At 44.9% G+C, this 21,972-nt stretch overlaps 1 protein-coding gene across 1 annotated transcript in view; it reads left to right on the top strand.

Moving 5' to 3' along the window:
• The window catches only part of Atg7 (Autophagy-related 7), a 50,812-nt gene that overhangs the window by 22,564 nt on the left and 6,276 nt on the right, over nt 1-21,972 (top strand). The window contains exon 2 of the mRNA XM_065441534.2: nt 1,133-1,424. Within this exon, the coding sequence (XP_065297606.1) occupies nt 1,133-1,424 (292 nt within the window). The remainder of the gene's footprint in view (nt 1-1,132; nt 1,425-21,972) is intronic.

Below are 21,972 nucleotides of genomic sequence, written 5' to 3' on the forward strand. Positions count from 1 at the left end.
ATGTGGATCTGGGGTGACTGCTTGTGCCTTCATCCACCTCCTGTTAGCTCTGCGCTTCAGAAACTCTCTTGAGATCAGCGACAATCAGAACACAGCGATAGCAATTCTTCTATGCAACACAGCAGGTTCTATAATGTGACCATTTTCAGGGGCGACTTATGGCAGTCAACATAGGCACCATCAACGGATGATGCATCACAGTTTTTGGATGTAACAACCAGAAAGAGGAGTGTGACAAACAGGAAGCTAGTACACGGGATTCCATGCAAATTAAACGGGACCAATGCTTCGGAGTGTAAGAGCTGCGGAAGCATAACAGGAATACATTGACCAGGTTCTGCTGTATATCAATTGCATACTAGCTAAAAGGTGCAAGCTCTGTCAAGTATCTTCATGGAGCATGGGTGCATACATTGTCCACAGTGTGGCATTGTTCAATGCATCCAGCAATCCCTGCTAGGATATGCGTGTAACAGCTGTACTGAGCACATCTTGTCCCTGCTTTAGCTCCTCTAGATGATGACACTCATGGAATGCATCGAGGTGTTGACCCTGTGGCAGAAAGATTATGTGATGCTGTGTGTCTTTTCAGTGCCTTTAAAACCATGTGCCTGGCATGTGGTTACACAATTTCAGTGTCAAAAACTTTGTGGTCGTGACAAACTTGGACGTGGCAAAAGCTATTTTGCAAGAACAAGCTTGCAGAAGTTGCCGGGGCGAGCTTAGTTTTGAACCACAGTGTATCCTTTGCCATGCTCTGGTGCTATCAAAATTAATTTCAGATAAATATCGCACTACTGTTCCCCGTACCATGGGATCGTATCCCAGCATCAGGTTTATTCAGAAGTGCATCGGTACCCAAGGTGAGCACGACAGATGCGTGTTAGATTCAAACATTCTTTCGTGGCGCTGCACATACAAAATTGTTACATCAAAAATCTCACAAAGGCATGCATCAGTAAACAGTACAACACTGTTGGCTTGTTTCTACTTCATTTCTCATTTTCATATGGATGCTCATATCTTCGCAATCTGCCAATTTTTCCAAATTTCTATTTTTTCTGGCGGTGCTACTTTTGAAAAAACATCAAACTTCACATTCATGCTTCACTCGGCCTCCCCTGCCTTGCAGATTCGTGTCCTCTGCAGGGCCTGCTGTACCTGCCCAACAGCCTCGCCGACATGAAGAAAATGGACAAGTCTGAAGTGCTGAACACATCTGGCAAGCTCGTGTGGGCAGCCATGCATGATGGCCAGGCCATCAAGGACCCGAGCCTCCTGAACCGTTTCGTGGCGCTCATCTACATTGACCTGAAGAAGTTCACCTTCTGCTACTGGTTTGGATTCCCTGTTGTGCGCCTACCCGAGGAGGTGACCCTTGCCAAGCCACCACAGTGCCTTGGGGACGTCTTTGATGACAGCAGGTTTGAGAATTCACTGAATAACTTGAAAAAGTTTGGCCTTAATATTGTTTCGAAGTTCACTCTGCATTACAAAAAATAGACATAGACTCTTTATTCAGCATTTAGATCATTTTTTATTCTATCTATTGTCTTCCTATATCATTTATATATTGTAGACATTTCACTCACACTTCACCTTTTCCACCCCCTCCTATGTAGTGCCCTAATGAGCCCTTTTGGTACTCAAATAAATAAATAAAAAGACAAGGCAAATAAATGTTTTGCAGCGAAGTCATCTATCCGTTGAAAAGTCCGTGGGAATCTTCTGTTGTTTTGGTCAAGAAAAAGGGTTGGCACTGTCCAGCAGGCTCACGATGTGGCCGTGAGGCTTGGCCTTCCGGTCCCGACGTGGGAGCGGCCCGCTTAGTGATGAATTATCACTACTTGCAGGATCAAATAAAGTTTTCCTTCCTTCCTTCTGTGTTTTTGCATTGAATCACCTCAACAAAGTTACATTGAAGGATGTACACCTCCTCCCACGGACAGATGACGCGATGTTGAGTATTTTTCATTGATGGATCTCAAAACTGGCTACTGGCAAATCGGAGTCAGTGAGAGAGACAGAGGAAAGACTGCTGTTATTATGCCGAACGGCATCTTCCAATTTAAGGTCGTGTCAGTTGGCCTTTGCCCAGCACCTGCATCATTCCAGCTTGCGATAGACACGGTGTGTTGGTAGGCCTAAAGTGGCAGACATGTTTCGTCTACTTCAATCAGTTTGTCTTTTCCACAAACTTCAATGATCACCTGAGCTAACTTGTAACAGTACTAGAAGCAACCAAGTCATCCTGACTCATACTGAAGCTATGAGAGCTAGCGCTGCTTTTCGTATGAAGAGCACATTTTTCTGGATCACATCATGCCACAACTCCAAAGAAGACCGACCTACAGAAGACAGCTGCCACAGCGAATTTCGCACAACCTGTTGGCAAGAAAGTAGTGTGCAGATTCCTTGGCCTCTGTACCTATTACAAGTACTTTCTCAAGGACTTTTCTCACATTGCCGGGCCACTGACTCGCCTCACAAAATCAGATATAGAGTTTTAGGGGGAAACTTTGCAAGTCAAACAACTCCAAGACTTTAAACAACACCTGCAGTCCCCACTGGTACTTGCACACAGTGGTGGTCCAATTGCGCCATTTGCGCCATTTTGCTACAATTCGACTTGCCTGCTCCTCACTGCACCTACTGAAGTGTCGTGTGCGCCAACTGCGGGAAAGTGCGGTATTTTCGTGTCCGGATGGTGCTCGCGGCGGCGGCAGCGCCCGCCGTGTGGGGAAAGGCAAAAAAAAAAGAACAAGTAAGCTTGCCTTCGGGCATAGCGTTAGCATAGCGTTTCCAGGTAAACATTGCGGTTACATACCGCATCTACTCGCATAATGATCACACTTTTTTGTCAAAAGAATGGATGCAAATTTAGGGGTGTGATTATTATGCAAGTTAAATTTCCCACAAAAAGAAACATTTTCTTTTTTCATCCCACCTTTGCTGCGGGATAACAAGCGGGCGGCTGCCGCTGTCAATGCGGGACACCAAAACAAGAATGGCGGCCAGAGGAGCAAGCCAAACGCGCCGAACGCAATTATTTTTTTTCTTGTGAGCACATTACACGCATTGAAACAGTTTCTTCCATATCAGTAATGAATTTTATTGTTAATATCGGCAAGTTGTCGACTATAACATAGCCATGTCCACTTTGAGGGGACAGAAACTGAGATGTGTGCGCTTGGCTGTTAGTGACATAGAAACACATGGCGGGCATGCTGCGGAAACTGCGGCATTTGTTTTCACTGCTATCCTAATATGGCACATTTGCGCTAAGGGTGAGAGAATATCTTAGCTGCGTTACAAGCGTCTGCATATGAATAGAGTACACTTTTAATGTATCAGTGTAAACGTAGCCACTATCGTTGCCGATTGCGATTTATTGCGTGCCCACGAGTGCAGACTAGAAGAATCAAAAGGCACCCATTATGAAGCCTACAAATAATAACGCCGAGGCAAGTTTCGTTGTACCTTTTTTTTTTTTCATGTAAGTGTGGAAAGTGATGAAAGGAATGAAATGGAGCATCTACTTAAGAATGTTGGGTGCGTGCGACCGCTCGGTATGTCTTCAAGAGTAATTCGCATAGCATTCGACAGATGGTAAGCGCGATCATCATTAGCTAGACTTGGCACACAACATATCGCTGCGATAAGTGCAGGGTGCGATCATTACACAGGAAAGAAAAAAAAAATGAATTTTGACAACAATATTTAGTGGTGCAATCATTACGCGAGTGCGATCATTATGCAAGTAAATACGGTAAGCTGCAGTGGCCGGGAAGCGTGAGAAGCAGTCGGGCATCTTTAAATGATATCGCGTTCCATTCTTAAAGGCGAAACATCCTCCAAGTTTTTTGTTCACACTTACATTCGAGATTAATTTGGATAGGTTCGCCCTTTGCAGCGATTCGCCAGAACCTTGAGTTTCAGGGGCCAACCAAGAAGTGTTCTGTGGGCAAGCATGATGTCGCTATAGTTGAAGTCAAGGGTCGACCATCACCGCATCACGGACATTTTGTTACGATGGGTTGCGCAAGAAGAGATCGTCGTAGTCGAATTTGAAAACGTATAAAGAAATAGAACTGCAAATAAAAATGGCTATATTTGACTACAATTTTTTTTGCTCTTTTTTGTATTTTGCTACATTTGGGCTGCAATTTCTCTAGCTTAGGGCTGTGTTGCCCTGTTCGACTTGGCAACACCGGTGCACCCGCCAGCTCCTGTCACAGTACGAGCACCGATACACCTAATAGTTGTAGTGGCAGGCCTTCAGAGCTGCTTCGGAGGTGCCTGTGGCAATTTGAGCCCTTGGGGGCACTAAAAGATGGTGCTTAGAAAGGTTGGCCGTGTATCAGCGACAGAAAATACGGTTTTACACTGAATTGTCTTGTATCTAGACAGTTTTAGTACTGTGTATGTTGCGTACATAAGATCGCTGCGTTCTGCGCATGTGCAGAATGCAACACGAATGGTACATGATCCACATGCAGCCGCCTTATACGCACACATCCGATTCTTGCCCATGTGCGTGGGGAGCCTCGCCTGCTGCTCCCGTGGTTCTTGTTTGTTCGGGAGAGCGCGAGACCAAAGAGTTTCCCAAAATGGCAGTGTCAAAGGCGACCAGCAGAAGGTTGTACTTTTCAGTGGCCTACGATTTGGCTTTGCTGCATGAAGTGAACATGTAGAACCCCTTCCAGGATCCTGCACAGTGGAAATCCAAAGCAAAAAAGTATGAACTTTGTTTTTGAGAAAGTGTTCAGTGTGTGCCGCTTGCACGAGAGGCTCAACCTCCTGTTGGAGCAGTTCATCGCAAATGACCGTACCAGCCTCACATAGTGAGTACTCAGTTATTGTTTTTCTCGATCACAAGAAAAACAAACGTCCAGTGCTTGATTATCTTGTTACTCCTGTGGCCTCTAGTATTGCTCTTGTGCCATTGGCATGAATAGAAACGCAATCCATAATGAACGCCTTTTATTTGTAATTACATTCAACGACCGATATTTTTTACATGCCTGATAATTCGGACGGCTTTGCGGAACAGCTACAACCCCATAGAGTCAATGTATAAGAACATCTAGAATTTTGGATGCAAAACTTTTCACTGTCCCAACTTTATTGCCATAACTGCAGGTCCAAAACAGCATTAAGTGAAGCATTTGCCATTTGGCTTATATCAAAGCCTCGAACCGCCACTCTCACACACCTATTCGCTGGGAACGCTAGACGCCTATCTGCTTCAGACTTTCGCTGCTAAGCTTCTCGCTGTTCAGTGCCATTATTTTCATTGTAAGAATTTGACGCCGTCAGTAGGGGCGCCCACTCCACCTTTGTGATTCTGACTGATGGCTTCGAAGCGCAGAAAGCATGCAACGTTGCATAATGCTGTTTCCCAAAAGTCAGCTTCGGCACAATGCAGTAATGTTATGCGGTCAAGCATATGCTATATATTATGGTGAAGCATATCAAGAGAGTAAAGGGGGCAACTGTCACGAGACATGGTATGTATTCCTTAATTATACATGCAGGTGACCGCCATATCCTGTCAAAGAATACGCTAATATACGCCGAATAAGTGTACTAGCTATTTTGGCCATCTCTGCGATGATTTGAGCTTTTAGGGCATTAAAGCACATGCATTCATTTTTGCTTATGTTATTGCGGGCTCTAGGAAGTCCGAAAAATTGGACGTTGACTGGTAGCTAGTTTATAAGCATGGAGTAGTGCTTGCTATGCGTGCATTTCGAAGTCTAAATTAAGCCGCTATTGCAAATGTTCTCAGTTTCACCCAAACTGGAAATTATATAAGGCATTAAAGTAGTCTCAAAATGGTTTGTGTGAATTTGTGCTGGTAGTGCCTTCATGTGATTATTTCCTGCGCAGATTGAAACCACCTCATAAACCCATACCTAGAAAGAGAATGATAAAGTATGCAGCCATACAGAGTATGGTAGTTAAACAAGTTGTGGCTAACTAGAACGCATTCTTTCCTATCTGTTTTTGCCAGTATGCAATGTCAGCATAATCTTCAAGCTTAGTGAGAGTTCTATGCCACCTTTGTCAACCAGATAAGTAGCAGCATGAGATCATACTAGCGAGTTATTACTCAGGAAAGGTGTTCTACATTGTGATTTCTTATTCACATTTCATTTGTTTGTCACAGTACATCTGCTTACATACAAATGTCTAGCAGTAATTATATTATGGAAATGAAGTGCCGGCAAAGCTATGATTTCATAGATGCGAAAGAATCCTACATTAGGGAGACTCGTGCTGCAGCAGGTTCAGCGGGCGGGCATCTCTGTCCCCAGGACCAGTATAACATAAAACTATTCCAATCTCTTTTAGTGCCCATATGGGAGAGGCGTGAGCCATTTTGACCTATCAGGATGGGCTAATGGTGGATTTGGAGTAAAAACATAATAGTTTTACACTATACTGGCCCAGGGTCAATTGTGGCTCTCTGGGTCTGCAGTGACATATGGTGACCCAGAGGTTATATTACGACAACTGGACTGCATAATTTTAAAACATTTTCTGCTATCATCATAAGCGTGGGCACGCGAATATATAGTGCGATCAATGTTTTCAGCTTTACAGGAAAGCACGCACCGTGCCGCTGCTCGACCCACTCTCTCATATTCCAGTATGCTATAGCTACAAAGCGTGCTTCTACTGCCCCGCATTCTGATTGGCTTGCAGCTAGGTGGAACTATTTCTATTATGTAGAAATGGCTTTCAGTAAACCACAGTAGTCCATAACTGTGGCTTCTCTGTATGGTCTGCTGGTGAAGCGCGTTCCCAGGCACTTCACCAACACTGCCCAGACATTAAATAAAGATCTATTTATAAGATATGTCTTGGGATAGTTCTGTAAATTTTGGACTTCCTATTGCAAAGTGCACATATTTGTGATTGCTTGTACTAATTAAAAATCAATAGGCACTATTACCAAAATTTGCATGCGCTAGACGGCTTCAGCATCCTGGTAATGTGCTTCAAAATTCAGCTTAACACATTGCTTAAGACAGTTTCAGTACAGCACTTCCGTTATTCCACCAAAATTCAGATTGGCCTGCTCCAAACTGCTTCAAAATAAAATTTTATCTGCTCTAAATTGTACCAAAATGAAATTTTGTCTCCTCCAAGCTGCTCCAAAACACAAATTTACTTGCTCCAAAAATTGTTCCAAAATGTCTTTGGGCAGTCCCACCCCTGTAGGTGCTGCTCTTCAATGAACCTCTTTCACGCCGACATGGGTATATGCACGACTGGATAGCCTCTTGGGTCACTGAGTATGTGCCACTGAGTGGGGGGGCAAGCGAGAGAACAACTGTATGTGTTCAAAGGCTCAGGCACGCCACGCTTCTTGTATCGGAAGCCATGTGCGGGCTTCTCGGCAATGCCACTAGATGTCGCAGCATGTCCACAAAGAAGCGCGAGAGAGCAGTCTGGCTGCCACGTGTCCCGTTTCTCAACATTCACATGCATTTCAGAGGCAACGCTCAGGCATTGGGACAGCAGCACTAGATGATGCCAAGTGTTCTTGGGGAACCACGAAAGAGGTGTCTCACTGCTGTACATGCCTCATACATAACTTGTTTTGACGGTGGCAATACATTCTGTTGCTTTATTTATTTATTTATTTATTTATTTATTTATTTATTTATTTATTTCACATACTGCCAATCCTATAACCAACATAGCAGGAGGGGCATGTACAAGAATAGGTATATAATATGACCAGCACAAGAGAAACGAAACATGTCAAATAAATGAGAACCAATGGTAAGATTTCAAAGCAGATTGAACAAAATTTAGCAGATGTGAAATTCATTGTCACTGCAATCTTGCACCGCTTTAAAAAATAAAGTTGTAGGTTTAGTAATAGAAGGACCCAAGCTGTTCTCCTCTAGTAACGAGAGGGAAAAATGAATTTCGAAAACATTCAGTGTGAAAAGAATATTCTGGTAGCTTTTGGTGATGGGTTTGTCTAGTTTTCCTGATCGTAGATTTGGATACATGTTTGGGCGGGTCAATGTTTATCTGATGGTTGATTATTTTGTGCAGAACTATACCAACTAGTACAACTTTCTGCATTCATTAGTGCAGAACTTTTTCTAGCGAATTTCGCTCGGTATTTCAGTGGCCATATTCCTGCAGTTCTTAAAAGCTGTGTTGGGAAATCGGATTGTCTCTGTTTATTATAGATAACCTTAACTGCCTTCCTTTGTATTCTTCTTAGTTTTTAGTATCTTGAGTATACAGGAACCACACAGTGTTGCCCTTTTCTAAACTTGATCTTACATAGGTAGTGTAGGCTAATAGTTTAATGTCAAGAGGAGCCGAGCAGAGCCAATGTCATATATACATCAGACATTTGAAAGCACTTGAGGTTACCTGCTCTATGTGAAGGCGCCATTGAAGGTAATGCATTATGGTCAGTCCCAGATACTTATAGCATTTTACTGAAGGTAATACAAAATCATTCAATGCTAGATTCAATGCTAATGCATTACCATCAGCAGTCATGATGAGATGGATCCTGCTGCTTTTGTTGTGGCCAATGGTCCCCGCCGGTTATATTCCAGCCTCTTGAGCCATGAGTAGCCATACTTAACATAAGGCCCTATCGCTTGAGGAAGCTGGTATCTTGCAAGCTATCTCACTCAATGAGAAGAAAAGCGATGCCACCACTCATTTCAAGATACCACAGGGCTTGCTGTCTGTGAAGTAGAAAGAAGCTATCCTCTACTCCATGAAGAAAGGGACAAATTCCTGGTAAAATTGATTGAAATATTGAAATCGGACACTTTAACACAAAAAAACGGCTTTAAGTGAGTGCGCTGCACCTACACCTGGTTTTTAATTTAATTAGCTGACATAATTTTCGGAACAGCTCAATTTGACCGCAGCAACTATACCTACACCATGGAACCAACTGGCAAGTGTTCTTCTGAACCAATATGTAATGGCAACCAAAATTTCAGATGCTGTACTGAACCTTGCTCACTTTCTCACACATGATGCATGCATGATGAACAGCGCACTCAGTGTTGTCTAACTCTTAGCGACATCAGTCAATGTGTTGGCAACCCACGGCAGAAGAGTAGACGAAAAAGCTTTGTACACTGATCACCACAGTGTGTTGGACCTGCATGATTCTTTCTTGGTTTTTCAAGTGATACACGGTCCCTGTTAAGAGATCTGTAGTGCACAGTACTCATAGAGCCCCGCGGTGAAAAGGAGAAGAGACTGGACTTGCGCCATCAGGCATATAGGCTCGACAATGGTAGCTGCGAAGCCAACGCAGTCGCCTGATAAATAAATGGCAATTCTTTATGGGCTTTCTGTTCCTACAAGTTGGTGACCGGGATGTGATACCACATCACAACTGTATACGTCTACCAAGTTTCTTCTCGAGGCCATGGAACCGGTCGCCGATCAACGACATCTTGAAGAAAACGGAACGTCTTCTGTCGCCACACTCAAACTTCCCGATTTCTGGCCCTCTGACTGTGAACTCTGGATATTCCACATCGAGGCACAGTTTCACCGTCACCGAGTCACATCTCAGTTGGCTAAGTATGACAACGTTGTGAGTGTGCTTAACGCGACCACTGCAGCTTTGGTCCGCGACATTTTGCTGGCTCCCCCCCGATGATCAGTATGACACCCTTAAGCGGGAGTTACTGTGGCACACCACTGACTCTGAGTCGCGACAGATTCAACAGCTCCTCTCATAGGAGGAACTTGGTGACAGAAAACCGACTGAGCTGCTTTGCCTCATGATACAACTCTTGGGAACCAGTCCATCATCAGCAGACTTGAAAATCCTTCTGAAGCTCTTCTTCCAGCGTCTACTGAACCAGGCACACATGATTTAATGTGCCTCACCTACTACGACATCTGTCAAGGCCTTAGTGACAATGGCAGACCAGATTCTCAATTCTTTCCACCCTGTGATATCCACTGTTGACCGTTGTAATGCACCCATTGCTACACAACCCCGTTTACAGCAGCACTTTGACAAACCCGACAGTTCAAGCACGCACCTTGCTGCACAAGTAGAGGAGCTAACTAATCAGTTGGCTGCCTTACGCTTTCGTGTGAGTAACCATCAGCAGCAGCATTGCTTGCGTGACCGAAACGTGTCACGCCCTCTGTTGTCCTTTATTTGTTGGTATCACGCCAGATATGGCACCCACACGCGGCAGTGCCTTTCGCCTTGCAACTTTCTGAGAAGCGGTTGGGCCAGTCACTGATTGTGGCTTGTGCTACTGGCGCTACATCAAGCCATCTCTTCTACGCCACCGACCGTGTCACAAAAGTATGCGAACTTGTAGACACTGGTGTGGAAATTTGTGTCATTCCCCCTACTTTTCAAGACCGCAGGATACATCGCCATGACACGTCTTTTCTCACTGCTGTCAATGGTCCCAACATTAAAACATATGTCCCAGAAATCTGCCACTCTTGACATTGGTCTTCAATGCCCTTTTCGATGGCTATTCATTGTCACCGACATCCACGGGCCTATCATCAGTGTTGACTTTCTGTGGAACTTTAACCTTCTTGTTGACCTTCGCCACTGCCGCCTTCTTGACTCCTCAACAAACCTGTCCGTACAAGATGTCACCACATTTGCACCACCTTTGCATCTTGTACAAGCACACACGCAGGTACCGAAACCATGGTCCACCATCCTGCTGGAGTTTCCAGAGCTATTCGAACCACCCTCACCGATAGTGCGCAACGTCGCACACCACATTGTGACTAAAGGGCCACCAGTATATGTCTGACGTCACCTCTTAGCATCAGACCGCCTGAAAATTGGAAAGCAAGAATTCGAACACATGCTCGAGTTGGGCTTCGTTCATCCTTTCGCCAGCCCTTGGTCATCTGCTTTACACATGGTGCCCAAGAAGGTGGGTGATGGGCAGCCGTGGGGCGATCATCGTGCCTTAAACAAAGTGACGAGTTCCGATAGGTACCCTATACTCCACATCCATCATTTCACCGCATCACTTCATGGTTGCTGCATATTTAGCAAGATGGATCTAGTATAAGCCTACCACCAGATTTCTGTCGAGCTTTCCAACATTCCTAAAACCACATTCATTACCCCTTTTGGCATGTTTGAATATGTGTGCATGCCATTCTGCCTCCATAATGCCGCTCAAACATTTCAGCTGTTCGTTGATCAAGTACACCGTGGCCTGACTTGTTGCTTCATCTATTTAAATGGCATTCTTGTATTCAGTTGCTTTGCTGTGGAACACGAATCTGACCTACGTAAGGTGTATGAATGCCTCCGTCAATATGGCCTAGTCGTAAACATCTCAAAGAGTGCATTTGGCATTGCTTCTCTCGATTTCCTGGGGCATCAAGTAGATCAGCATGGCATCCAACACGTCCCATCCTGTGTCCAAGCCATTAAAGATTTCCCATTTCCATCTTCCACCAAGCAATTACGGGCATTTCTGGGCCTCATCAATTACTACTGCCATTTCATTCCTCATTATGCTTCAATTTTGCAGCCTCTGCACAGTCCACTCTCTTGCACACTACAAACTAGCACACCTCTATCATGGACTAATGCTGCTGAATCTGCTTTCGTCTCTGCCAAGAACGCCCTTGCTACTACTGCTCTACTAGCACACCCGCAACCAGACGCTGCAATGTCCGTTATGGTATACACCTCTGACAAAACTGTTGGCACCATGTTTCAACAGCTGGTTGGCAAGACATGGCAGCCTATATCTCTCTTTTCAAGGAAACTGACGCTGCAAGAAACCCGCTACAGCACTTTCGGTCGCGAATTGCTAAAACTCTACCTCACAGTCTGCCACTTCCGTCACATCCTCAAAGGGCGTCAGTTCTTTATTCTCGCTGACCACAAACCGCTCATTTATGATGTCACCTCCAACAGTTCCTCGCACACTCCTCACGAAATTCGCATGTAGGCTCGACGATGGTAGCCGCAAAGTCAACGAAGTCACCTGACAAATAAATGGTTATTCTTTGTGGGCCTTCTGTTCCTACAGATCTGTCTATACAGTATCAAACCACGACTTTAATTGCCAACTCTCAAATTCAGAGAAAACTGAAATTTTTCAATGAAATTAGTTTTTTTTTTTCAGACTGCCTGATTGTGACATTTTTCAGCCCTTTCCATGTAAGAAAATATGGTTTGCGGCTCTACTTTGAATATAAGGTCAAACTGCAATGTAATAGCTTTTCAATAAAACGAAGTGCCGATTTTATTGGCTTCTTATATATCAAGATTTAGAAGGCCCCTCAACAGGCCACATAGCAATTTTTTTTTATACGCTGGAAGTTCTTACATGCCCTCTAGGAAGCGTTCTACAGCAAGAATGTTTCAAATTGGTTCATTAATAGCTAAGATAGAAGTATTTCAAGTGCCGCGAACCCAAGATTTCAGGAGGCAAGCATAACTGCCAACATATACACTCTCTCCACATGGCCCTGTCTAGCTTCCGCAAGAGAAATTTCTTCCCTGCATTCTTCCATACTGGAGCTGGAGGATTGCGTGACACATACGTCACTGGCCCTGCCTTCTTTCTTTATTTTTTCCCTTTCCTGCCCTCGCTTTTTTGCTGCATAGCACATTTCCGGTCATTGTCTCGCACACGAGCTGTTACATTTGTCTTGTTTCACGCAGCGCACAATTTTGCTCTCTGTGCACGAGAACACCTGAGTCAGCGCTACACAAACACTGAGGCAGACGCAAGTGGATCACGGGGCATGATTGTACTCTAGAACAGAGCAGAAGATGATAGTTTCATCCCTCTGCATGCGCAACTGCACAAGATGGGAACAAGCAGATAAAACAGAAGTACATTTCTCTTGCAACAATATGAATGCAGATGTTCAGTTTGTAGGTTTTATTATGTCTCTAAACTTTAATTCGTCTATTAACCTAACAGATCAAACTAATAGCTGCTGTTGCCTTGAATAATTCTCGAAGTCATATATCACTGTGAGTGACGTCGCAGCGCTGCCAACTACATAGGCACACTTGTGTGGTTGACGTTGACTCAGGCTGGGAGTACAGTCATGCAAGGAGAAGGGCCTACCTTTTAACATTTCCTCATGCATGCGACTGTTTGCTGACTGAATCATATGCTGCACTATTGAAAGACATGATGACCACCTCATCCTCCAGAAGGACCTTAACCTTGTCTATGCCTGGTGCGTTAACTGGCTAATGACGCTGAACTCGATTAAGTGCAAAACAATTTCCTTTACTCGTAAACAGTCACTTTCTAACTTCACATGTTCTATAAACAATGCTTCACTGCCCTGTGCAGTGTTATATAAGTATGTAGGCTTGCAGATAACGTCCAACCTTTCATGGAAATTATGTATCAATAACATATGTGCTACAAAAACTGGCTTACTTATATTGAAATTAGTTTCATTTCTCAGCTGATGCACACAAATTTGCATATTTAACCTTCATCCACCCACAACTTGAATTTGCTTTGTCCGCCTTGTCCCCTCCATCAGCAGTATTTAATTTCAATGCTGGAAGCCAGACAAAATACAGCCAATTTCATGTAACGTTGATCGTCATTCCAGTATAACAAAAATTAAGCTACACATTCTGCTTCAGGCATCAAGTAGTCATTGTTCTGTTGCTCTTTTATGCTTAATACACAAATATATTCATAGTGTAACGCCATCCCCACTGCCACTTGACAAACCACTACGCATGTCTTCATAATCACTTCAGTATCAAAGGCATATTTGGTAAAATTAAAGTTTTCAGTTCTTTGGCCTTGCCATAAGCCATTGCACTTTGGAACAATCTTCCAGGTACCATTATTTCAATCACTAAGCGTGAACTACTAGCGAGCATTTGTATGTACATTTTATGAACTGAGAATGTATAACGATGCCTTCTTTTTCTGCTTACTTTTCTTTGTTCATGTTCATCATGTATTTTGTTGTATAGTCCCCCATCACTCAAGTGCTCAGACCAGAGCCTGTGATAAATAAATAAATAAAACCTAAGCCGTATCCCAGCTGCCACTTTTCAGACCTTTATTAGCCTTTACTCTCGCATTGCTGACCTGTGATCTTTGAGTGGTCTATTTGAATTATTGTGCAACTGCTGTTTGAAACCAGTAAGAAACCAGAAACGTGGCTTTACAAGGTTGACAATGGACAACAAACCGCTGGATTTTCACCTGAGGTACTGCAATCTGTCTACCTGTATGACTGGGCAAGTGCACCTTATCGCACGCACTGCTTTAGCAATTTTCTTCTGGAAGCACCTTCCGTTCCCTTTCAGCATGTCATAGAGGTGTTCAGCCATTAGGGCAATGTGATGACAAGCAGTCGATGTTTACGACTGTCTGTTTGGCTCCCCCATCATGGTTCCAACTGTCTGCCTAAAAAACGCATGAACATAGACACTAAAATCTTGCTTTGTGCAAGGTTATAGCGTGAAGAAGCAAGCTGTTTAGGAGGAATGGTCGCATATAGTACTGCATCATCTGTGAATCTCATTTATACAAAATTTTATACAAGTTCGGTGAAAAGTGATGCTGCGAGAGGGATTACTGGGACAAATAAGCTGAGATCATCGATACACCTCTCCGCCAAATAATACAGATGTGTCATTACAGGAACCCACAAAAGACTTTTGAAGATTCCGTACAAACATACCAAGTCGTTAAGGTCCTACTGATCATTAAGTGGCACATTCAAGCTGTCTATGTCAAGCGCGTAATTTATTTTAAGGTTTTAAATATGTGCACTGCCACCGATCACAGCAGCGCCGCTCTCCTGACTTTCGGCCACCCCGTTACAATCTACGTAGCTTCTGCGCATGACATCATTTGGGTGAGCTACCCAATTGGCTACCCAGGTTGCGTCATTGATAATTTTTTTCAACGTTATGGTGGACAAATGTTGTTCGTAATAGTTGGAATGTTGGTTAATTTGTTCCCATAAAAAATGATGACTCGCAATGACTGTCAGTGGCAATGCGTCTGCATTGAACCAATAAAAGTGGCACAACATAATGCCACTGTCAAAACTATTTATGTGTGAGGCGTGTACTTCAGCAGGGCACCTCGTGCACACTTCCCCAAGAACACTCGTCATCATCTAGCACTGCCACCGCGAAGCCTGAGCGTTGCCTTCGAAATGCACGGTGCGCCGGTGCATGCGAATGCTGAGAAACGCATCATGCGGCAGCTGGGCTCCTCTGTCGCGTTTCTTTGTGGACGTGGTATGACATGTAGTGGCATTGCCGAGAAGCCCGCACGTGGCCTTTGAGATGAGAAGTGCGGCACACTGGTGCCTTCGAACACTTACGGTTGTTCCCTCGCTTGCCCACACTCGGTGGCACATACTCGGTGACCCAAGTTGGTTACCTGTTCATTGAAAAGCTGCACACACCCAGTGCATTTGTGACACAGCCTGCTAATGTGTCGGGTTGCTGTCCTTGAGGAACCCTTGTGATAGTTTTGATTTCACTGAGCATCGAAAAAATTTATCCTTTACAGGGTTAATGACGTACATATACAGCGCCATGAACAAGTCCAAAATGGTTGATGCCGTATATTTACGGCGCCGTCTGTACGCTTAAAAAGCGTGCCGATTTCCTAACTTTTTTAATTCTGTCATGTGTTGCCATTATGTGCGAATAGATGGAATTTTTTTCGCACGCCTCCTTCTCTCGGTTTTCGTTACATGGTTTGTTTTAGAGGTAGTTTGCTCCGGCGCGTCTATACACTACCGCCTGCACATTGGCGTGCACGCGGGCGGGCGGTTTTGGCTTTTTGCGCTTGCCAAACTGATGGCTATCTCGTTACTAGTCGCTCAGACGGCAACCGTTTGTTTTTCACTCGTTTAGTTCTCACAGGGGTGCGCCTAGGTGCGCCGTGCATGCGTCAATTGCCTCAGGTTGGCGATAAGATGAAGATTAGTGGAAGTTTGTCACACTTTCGCTTTTTCGACGAGCACACAACCACACATATTCTTGGAGTGTGCACACCCATGCAGTTTGATTACGCTATGTACGCACATATTAGTGTAAGAGCAGGAACGTTTGAGACTTGCAAAATATTCTCGTGTGCACATCTTTAAATGTTTAATCAAATCAAATGTTTAAAATCTTTTACACTTGTTTTGGCTGGTTAAGCTCTGCACTACCAGTTCACTGCACCATGCAGTCTGCTCATGTTTCCACGCTAAAGCCCCTTTGTCTCAGCGGCAGTAGTATGGAGGGGCTTTAGCTTACACTTCTGCCAATTCGTCAAAACGGCCAGCTTGCCTGCAATTACCGGAATACCGCAGGCACTCGGCACTGCAACAGAACGCTCGCAACTCATTCTGTTTGGATAGCTTTCGCAGAGGATCAACAGTCAGGCGGCTGGCACAGAGGCTGGAGAGGCTTCACACACTGTCTGCAAGACAACCAGAAGTAGATGACACGATGTCGCATCATGATATAGAGCCATTGAAGGCTGAGCTTAGCTCAGTCACTCGGTAAACGAGTTGAGGAGAAAAAGCATGACTAGGGAGGGGGGTAACTTGTAATCATCCGGAGCTCTCTTAGTATGAGACGCTTCACTTAACTAGGAGTGCGAATGTTTTACTGTAGCTGTGCCCTACACGTCTACAAAATTTGACAGAACTGTTTCAGTGACTCCTTAAGTTGTACCATAGAAGCAAAAGAAGAAAATAAATAAGCTCAGCTGGTCCTTAATGCAACATAGTAGCCAGTTAGCTCATTTATGGTGATGAAATATTTAAAGGGCCCCTCAACAAGTTTAGTCATTTTAACCAAGTGCAGTGTATGCACTGTGCGCCGACAGTCGTGCCTGTGCAACCCTTTTTCTTGAGGGAGCCCTCCTCGTTGAGGAAAGATGCACAAGTGCAACTACGCAATTCGCATTGCTGAAACATTATTCACCGCGACACATGACTTCAAGAATTATTACTCATTACTTGTTACTTAATTATTACTTGTTACTCATTTTTTTTTTTGGCTGATTTCAATCCTTATGTAATACCCCCTCGTGGGGTCCTTAAGAAAATAAAATGAAATGAAATAAAATGAAAATTATTCAGAGCTACAGCAGTTACTTGTTTAATCTGCTGCTTCACTAGACGATATGAAGTTTAGAGAAACAATAAAACCTACAAACAGGATGTCCGAATGTATGTTTTCCCGCATTGTGGCAGGTGCATGTGCACAAAGCAAAATGTGCATGCAGTGAGGGATGCATTTCAGTGTAGTGCAGAAGCAGCCAGACAACAACGCAGGTGTTGTCGTGCACTTAACACAAAACCATACACAGCACAAAATGACTCGAACACAACAGCTCATGCACAAGACCATCACCAGAAGTACACTGTGCAGCAAAAATGCAAGAGAAAGGAGATAAAGGTGGGGCCCGTGTCATTTACATGAAATCTTCTGGCTCCGGTGTGGGAGAATGCAAGCAAAGAATTTCGCTTGCTGAGGCTAGACAGGGCAGGTGGGGTGATTATGTTGGCAGTTAAGGTCGTCTCCTGAAGTCATGGGTTCACGACACTTCAAATATTTTTATCTCTGCTATTAAAAAAATTCTTGTGATAAAGGGCACATAACTTCCAGCATATAACCAGATTTACTGTGGGGCCTGGTGAGGCGTCGGAAAGTCAAAAAATATTTCTTTGAGATCTAATAGTGTTTTGTAATATGCGAATGTTACCACTACTTCTGAGGAGGAGGAGGAAAGAACTTTATTGTGTGCCCTGCGAGTTGGTGGGGAGGGCCAAAGGCCCCGCCTAGGTGATGGCCAAGAGTTCGTGGGTCCTGGCGGCATCCTCGGCCCGCTGGACAGCCCATAGTTGATCTTCGAGGGCGGGGCTGAGCTGCGCGGCTTCCCAGCGCGTGTGAAGCTGCTGCTAGAGGCCGCGTTTTCTTTATTGTTTTGTATCCCTCGGCATTCCCATAATATATGCTCCAGAGTGGCTCTGGATTCACATGTTTTGCATTTGTCCGTAGGATATACATCCGGACATAGGATGTGCGAGAGCGCAGGATTCGAATACGTCCTAGTTTGTAACTGCCGCCATGCGACAGACTGCTTTTCTGTCAATTTTGTGTGAGGTCGCAGGAATATGCGCCTCTGTAACCTATAATGTTTCGTAATGTCATTATACGTTGTCATTCTGTCCTCCCACTCCCACTCATTTACCGCACCGTCACGTCCGGAGGGTGTCGGGGCGTCATTTGCGACTGCAGCTCGGTCCGTGAGCCCTCGAGCCGCGTCGTGTGCCGCCTTGTTGTTGCCGTCCTCCGCGAGGGTGTGAGCGGGTGTCCAGTTGATGTATATCTTTCTTTTGTAATTTTGGCCTCCTGCAAGAAGAATGCGTAGTGCCTCCGGGGAGATTCGGCCGTTGGCAAAGTTTCTTATTGCCGTCTGAGAGTCGCTGACTATCACGGTTGCGTTAGTCTGAGTATTGCGAGCACTATGGCTACTTCTTCAGCTATCTCGTTACTTGTGGTGCAGATCGTCGCGCACGTCTTGCACCGTTTCTCCCTATCGATTACGGCTGCTGTGAACCCCCGTCTGCGACTGTATTGAGCCGCGTCTACGAACACTGCGTCCTTGTCGCTGCCGAATTTCTTCTGTATTTGCTTCGCTCTGTTCTCTCTTCTGTCCTTATTGTGTTCTGGGTGCATGTTCTTTGGTATGGGAGGTATTACCAATCTTTCCTTCGTCTCTCTCGGGATGTCCACCTTGACACCGTGCTGTGTGTGGTAACCTATGTCTAATTTCTCTAGGATGTGTCTGCCTGCTCTAGTCTTAGAGAGGCGTTCATATTGTGCCATACATTGCGCTTCAATGCGCTCGTCTATCGTGTTGTGTAGGCTTAATTGCAGCAACTTGTCCGTGCTGGTGTTGATGGGTAGTCCTATGGCTAGTTTGTATATTTTCCGAATGAGGTATTCTAGTTTGATCTTTTCCGCGACCTGCCATTTTAAGTACGGCGCTACGTATACTATTCTACTTATTACGAAGGCTTGTATTAACCTGATCGTGTTTTCCTCTTTCATCCCACTATGTTTATTTGTTATCCTTCTGATTAGCCTAATGATTTGCGCTACAGTTCCCTCCAGTCTTCTGAGGGTTTCTCCGTTGTTGCCCTTGGCTTCAATGAGGAGCCCCAATACCCTGATCCTATCGACCTTGGGTATGGATTTCCCATCGGCCGTCTTTAACTGTATCTCCTCTCTATGAGTTAGCTCTTCCCTGTAGTTGCCTGGTTTGCGACCTCTGCGAGTCGGTCTGTACACGCTGCTGACAGTGGAGTTTCCCGGCGACGGCCGCGCCACCAGTAGCGTCGAAAGCGCAACTCTGGTACTGATCAAACGTCAGTCGGCGGCGTAGTGGCGCACGTGTTGTTTTTATGACTGCGTGTGATTTGAAACTTCTGAACCACGTGCGCCACCGTCCTGCGGGTAAACATTCTCATACCGCTGTTTCACGATGGCAAATGTGCAAGACATCTAAAACAGCCCAGGAAGAAAAGCGTGGGGACGGCGGTACTGCTGCGTCAAAGGCTGTAATGGCCGTGCAGGGCTGCCTGCTCTCCGACTCCAGATTTCCTGGCCGGCCATGATTTTGTGCTCGTGCTTCCTTCCTGGAGGATCACACTGGAAAGTATTGTAGTCGGTAAAGTGGAAGTTTTTGGTCAAGAAAGAGTCTTGCCGGGCAGCCGACTTATATATTTTTGCTAATTCTCCATATCTTTTAGAGCTATTTATTTTGCTGTATACGAGGCGTACTGCGTGGTGGCTGCATGTGTTCTGGCTTGCGTGAGTCGCTCAGGACTTCACGCTGTGTGGCTCTGCTTGGGTTCAGGTTGCCGGATACGGTCACCCAAGTCTTGGCGGCAGGAGCGGCCCAAGCTTGTTCGTGCTAGTGTTCCTGTATATGCTCCCTGTGGGAGCATATACAGGAACACTAGGTCAAACCGGTGCCTCGGCAGTTGTGAACAAGGTACTGCGGTTGCTTGTCTAATAGCAGTCTAATATAAATTTTCTGCAAGTTGTTTACAAGAGCCTTTTAGTAATTTTAAAAGATATGGCACCTATCATCCCTGGCCAATGAGGCTAGCTTTGCAAGCGTGTCAAAACTGCACCACGGAAGGACACGTTTTGTCTGCGGTAACTCAAATGGTTGATAAGAACACCTACGGTTTCATTTGTAGCCCTTCTTTACCTACGCCTAACGCTTAATAAGCTCAGGCATGCCTAACGCTTAATAAGCTCAGGCATGCCTGCACACTCAATTGAGCTGCTTGATCAAAGCATAATATGATAGTTGAGTGTACTCAGGCTACAGATACGCTGCAGTTGTGTTTGCCTTGGTGGAAGGGACACTTCTCATGATTCAGTTCTCATGAGATGACTAATAAAAATATCGGGCCCCTCGGTTAACCCCCTTTCTTCTTGTTTACTTCGCCAGCACAGTCACACCGGCGACTTCTTTCACGCTGTGAACGTGCCCGGCAGCGTAAAACTTTTCCCCTTTACGACGAATGGCAGGGCGTATCCGACCGTCTAATTTTAAGATTGGTCTGAAACCACACAGCGAAACTTGCGCCATTTGTTCGATTCAAAACAAGTTTGAACAAGCGATCACGTTGGCAGATCCGCGTGGGCAGCACAAGTAGTGCGGTCCGTCAGTGTCAGTTTTGACGGAAGGTGCCGCAAGAGGCGCTGACGATCGCTGCTCGGTCGCGCCGCCTGGGCAGTGTCAGGAGCGTACAGCAACAGCTCCGATTTCTCTGCCGAGCATGTTAACCCTGTCCCCTCTAGATATTTGTCTATTGTTTCAACCGCTGTTTGAAGCGTTTCTTCTATCTGCCCGTCACTTCCGTTTCTCACCCATAGGGTGATATCGTCAGCGTATAAGGTATGATTTAGACCCTCGATTTCTTGTAGCTTGGCTGGCAGCCCGATTAGCGCCAGATTGAATAGCATCGGTGATAAGACCGAGCCCTGTGGCATACCTGCGCTGCCTATCGATCTCCTCCGAAACTAGGTCCGCTATCGTGATCTTTGCCTTTCTGCCCATTAGAAAATTGCGTACATATTCGTACGTGCGTTTCCCCAGTCCTAGTTCGCATACTCTATCTAGTATCGTTGCATGTGTTACGTTATCGAAGGCCTTTTTTAGGTCCAACCCGAGAGTTGCCTTTGTCGATCTGCCCGAATCGTCTATGATCTGATGTTTTAGTTGTAACAGAGAGCATCTTGCACTGAGAGGTTTCTCCTGAATCCTATCATCGTGGGCGGGAGCGCGTCGCAGTCTTCGAGGTAGGTGGCTATCCTCGCTAGGACCACGTGCTCCATGAGTTTCCCCACGCAAGAAGTGAGAGATATGGGTCTCAAGTTCTCAATTTGCAGTCACTTGCCCAGTTTAGGTATTAACACGATTTGTGCCATCTTCCATTGCTGCGGAATCTGCCCTGCCTCCCAGCATTCGTTTCTGAAAGAAAAAAATTTGAAAAGTCAATTTTTACATTTGCTTCTGCACTAGATTTTGCTGACGTATATAGTTAATTGATACACATTTTACTTTGATGGTGAAATCAACTCATTGAGATACTAGAAACACCTTTAGAATACCACAATTATGATTTAGTTTCGTAAAAACACAACTTTCTGACTGGGTAAACAAGTATAAGCCATAACATTAGAGCTGCACCAAATGAAGGCAATTTTTTATATTTAAATATGCAGTTAGATGCCGTTTCATACCCATAAAGATGCAAGAATGTTTCTTCAGCTAGACTTGTGGAAGTCGAAAAATAAGCTGGATCATTGTGCGCAGAAATGTCGGCTAATGACATTTAAAATGTGTCATCTTGAAACACTTTTGCTTGGACCTGTGCCGCAAGGTTGAACAAAATGTGTGAAGT

The sequence above is a fragment of the Dermacentor albipictus genome, chromosome 7 (genome assembly GCF_038994185.2).
Source record: "Dermacentor albipictus isolate Rhodes 1998 colony chromosome 7, USDA_Dalb.pri_finalv2, whole genome shotgun sequence".
NCBI lineage: Eukaryota > Metazoa > Arthropoda > Arachnida > Ixodida > Ixodidae > Dermacentor > Dermacentor albipictus.